The sequence below is a fragment of the Microtus ochrogaster genome, unplaced genomic scaffold (genome assembly GCF_000317375.1).
Source record: "Microtus ochrogaster isolate Prairie Vole_2 unplaced genomic scaffold, MicOch1.0 UNK85, whole genome shotgun sequence".
Taxonomy (NCBI): Eukaryota; Metazoa; Chordata; class Mammalia; order Rodentia; family Cricetidae; genus Microtus; species Microtus ochrogaster.
In genome coordinates this window covers 412,527-416,184 of record NW_004949183.1, presented here as the reverse complement: position 1 = coordinate 416,184, position 3,658 = coordinate 412,527, and the positions used below count along the sequence as shown (strand labels likewise).

Below are 3,658 nucleotides of genomic sequence, written 5' to 3'. Positions count from 1 at the left end.
GGAAGCTTCTACAGTAGCGGGTTTCTATGACTTTTCCAAATGTCTTTAGTGTTAGTTATTCCCACCCAGTACTCCCTCTTCTACCCTACTATCCAATCCCTATGCCACTTAACCTTACACTCAGTGGGTCACAATGAGGACATGAGAGTAGGAGGAGGACTTGTTGGCAAGGAGAAGAAGTTTGGCTGAAGTAGGGGGAGATAAGGGAGGGTAACAAGTGCGGGTAAATATGATCAAAATTCATTTATCAAATGATCAAAGAATAAAATATTTAAAATAATCATTGTAAGCTTATGCACCCTACCTCTGAAGGCATAAAGGAAACAGATAACTAAATTGTGTCTGTAAAACTTTTGCAATTTACTTGTATAATATTTAAGAGAAGGAATATGAAAAGAACAGCAGAAATGGAGGAAGAGGGTTTATATTTGTAAATGCTATCCAATTGCCAAAAGACAAGTTTGCTTAGAAATATCAAGTACTCTGGAGGCATACCATCTACATGATGAGTTCCCTGAATAGTCAAACCCAGTAACCCTTTGAACTTTCAGTGATGTGTGTGTGTGTGTGTGTGTGTGTGTGTGTGTATGTGTGTGTATAAGAACTGCATGGATCTCAAATGTCTGAAAGCTGTTTGCAATTATTCCTCTTGTGAACACCAAACTGATCATGGCTTTATTCCAAGAGTTTCCATGACTCCCAATTTAATTTCCTGAGAGATGATATAGACGGAGACAACTCTTCCAGGATGATAAAACATATTTGAATTCCATTTCCATCTCATTATCACACTTGTGCTATCAAGTGATTTTGACAGTGTCTGGAGATGTCCTGTAGGAGACTGCAAATTCTCCTTTATTCATGGTAGACTACAAGATGAAGGTTTAGGATTTCAGCTAAGCCCTTTAATGTGCTGATATAGTTAAATGACTCACCAATGATCTAAGCCTCTAGCCCAAGACTCATCAAAGTATTTTCTACAGACACATACAATGGTGTTCCTGGGTACCTTTTTTCATGGGTTTTTAAGATTAAAAACTATTTTTATAGCAATACTATTGTTTTTTGTTTTTTTCATTCCCATTTGTTTCACTAGTACAGAGACTTCAGGTGGCATGACACGTTATAATGGCATGCGTCTGATAACTAATGGACTGGTACTTTTGTCTTTTTAACTTTTAAACATTTCTTGCTCTCAGTATCTAATATAATTAGTATTAGATTTTGGGTTCCATGGTAACTTTTAAGGGTGTTAAGGTGCTTTTTTATAGCAAAAGATACAGGAGTATAACGATTAAAAGAAAACCTATAGAATGAGATAAATGATTTATTAACTATACATCTGAAATGGTGAGGTTGTTTAAATATATAGAAAACTTCAAAAATTCAATAGCTAAAATACAAACAACTAATTAAAAGTTGGCAAAAATTCTGGATTCACAGTTCTCAAAAGAACATATAAAATGGTCAAGAGGTATCTGAAAAGTTGCTAAATATCACTAGTATTCAGGAAGAAGCCAACTCAAACCACAATGAGGTATCATTTTGATCTAGCTAGAATTACAATTATCAACACCAAAAAGCACAAAAGTTAGTGTCTATGTATACTGAAAAGAATGCTTATTATACTGTTTGTATGAATCCAAATTAGTATATTCATTATGGGAAACAATACATAGCTTTTAAAAATAAAACTACTGTTTTATTTATATGCCCTCTCTGATTATATTACACACCAATAGAAAATTAAATCTGTTTATCACAGCAAATCTGCATGACCAGGGTTTTCAATCTATTATTCACAGTAGCTAAAATAAGGAATCAACCTTGCTTTCCATTAACAGGTAACAAAAATGTGTCACAATGGAATACTATTCAGTCATTAAATAGAAAAGCAATATTCCATCATCTGCTGAAATTGGAAGAAACTAGAAAATATCATAGGATATATTCAAAATATAAGTAAGCACATATTATTAGTCAAATGTATTATAAAAGATGAAAACGTTTCACAAATGTTGCTTTATCAAAATTTTGTCATTTCTAGAATATATGGCATTCTGATTTAGCAGAAGACAAATTACATAATATTAGTTTCCTTTTAATATGGAGATTACATTTCTTAAACTACAGTGATTAATTACATCAAAAAGTTTGGGAAAGAGGAGGATCATATAACTTGGGAAGACAGTTACCCTAGTAGATGGATGACATTAGGTAATTTAGAAGCCCCTTTTTAACAGGTTTTTCCTGGTAAAGTAAGGAAAATCTTCTGTTTCATAGAATAGAAAGGAGACAAAGTAAAACAAATATTGACATAATATTGTTGTGTTGATACAAAATTCTGGTAGCAGGAGGCCAAGTGTACTCATATCCCAGGGCTTTCAATTTTAAGCATGAAGCCCCAAGAGACGAGCAGTATTTAGCACATCATCTCTTGTTAAATAGCAGCCACAGAGTTGGCGGTAACCAGTGAATGATTCCCTGCCATGAAGGATTCGCCAATTGTCTATAAACAGTACCTGTGAATGTATAAAAAAAAGAGAGAGAAAACAATCAAAACTAGGGAAAATCATAGGGAACTTAAACCAGAAGAGCTCACTGAAAGATAAAGCTTTAGATTGTTCTATTAATTACATTTGATGAAATATTTTTCTTTTGAAGTTAAGCAAATTAAAAAGAAAATAAGATGTTTCTAATCCCATAGCAGGCTAAATAGCAATTAAAAAGAAAATAGTTTATAAGCTCTGTGCACCTGAGAGCTTATATTCTTTGTGCAACTATCATTTCTTCAAAGTTAATCATGAAATTGTGTTTTTCTATAATCCTCAGTTTATTATTTCTCAATTATGTTTTGTGTAAAGCTGAAGCTATTCTTTAGAGGAAATACCAATGCTTAAAAATGGAATTATTAAGCTGGAAGGATCTTAGTTAAATCCCTTCATAATTACAATAAGTGTCTGGTGTTTAGAGATGACATGGTGCCTGTTTACAGATCATCAGTGAATAAATGGCAGGGCCAAGAACAGTACCTGGGACATAAGAAAAAAATATTGTAATATGGTGATGCATATTAAACAAGTATTATTCTTCATTGATTTTATATGGCAAGTTTATTTGATATCTTTATAGAATTTAGGGACTACCTTTCCAGGCTTCAGTTTGACCCAAAGCTCATTCTCAGGCCTTCTCAATTCAGTTGTTAGGGTTCGGTGTGCTGTATACCAACGATGGACAACATCATAAGGAACAGTGTTGATGACAGCCCGGTCATAGTTGTTGTACCTTATATGGAATCATGAGAAATAAAGATCTCAGACACATGATAAAGACATTTACTGTTTACTTAACTGTTTTAGATAATACTGTTTCTGTTTCACACTTGAAACAACAAGAAATCAATACATACTTAGGAATACAGCACCAGAGATAGGAATTCTACTATCTACTGGTCATATTTTGTTTTTCTTTGGAGATTCTGGTGGCAGGGAGTCAAAATTAAGTTCCAGTTGATTTTTCCCAACTCAGAATATGTTTTTTTTTTTTTAAATCTGAAATGTGTTTCATGGAGAAAGTACTTCTTTGTCAAAGGGCATAAAATCAAAAGGAGATTTAAACTTTTTTTTTTCTTTTTTATTTATTTTTTATTTTTTATTTT

The 3,658-nt window shown here is 32.9% G+C and overlaps 1 protein-coding gene across 2 annotated transcripts in view; it reads right to left on the bottom strand.

The window, feature by feature from the left end:
• Positions 1–1,309: 1,309 nt before the first annotated feature.
• The window catches only part of Tmlhe (trimethyllysine hydroxylase, epsilon), a 118,668-nt gene continuing 116,319 nt past the window's right edge, over positions 1,310–3,658 (bottom strand). For both annotated transcript variants that reach the window (XM_005370656.2, XM_013355009.2), the window contains 2 exons: positions 3,147–3,285; positions 1,310–2,522 (listed from right to left, as the gene is read on the bottom strand). In XM_005370656.2, coding sequence (XP_005370713.1) covers positions 2,391–2,522; positions 3,147–3,285 — 271 coding nt within the window. In that variant the 3' untranslated portion in view covers positions 1,310–2,390. The remainder of the gene's footprint in view (positions 2,523–3,146; positions 3,286–3,658) is intronic.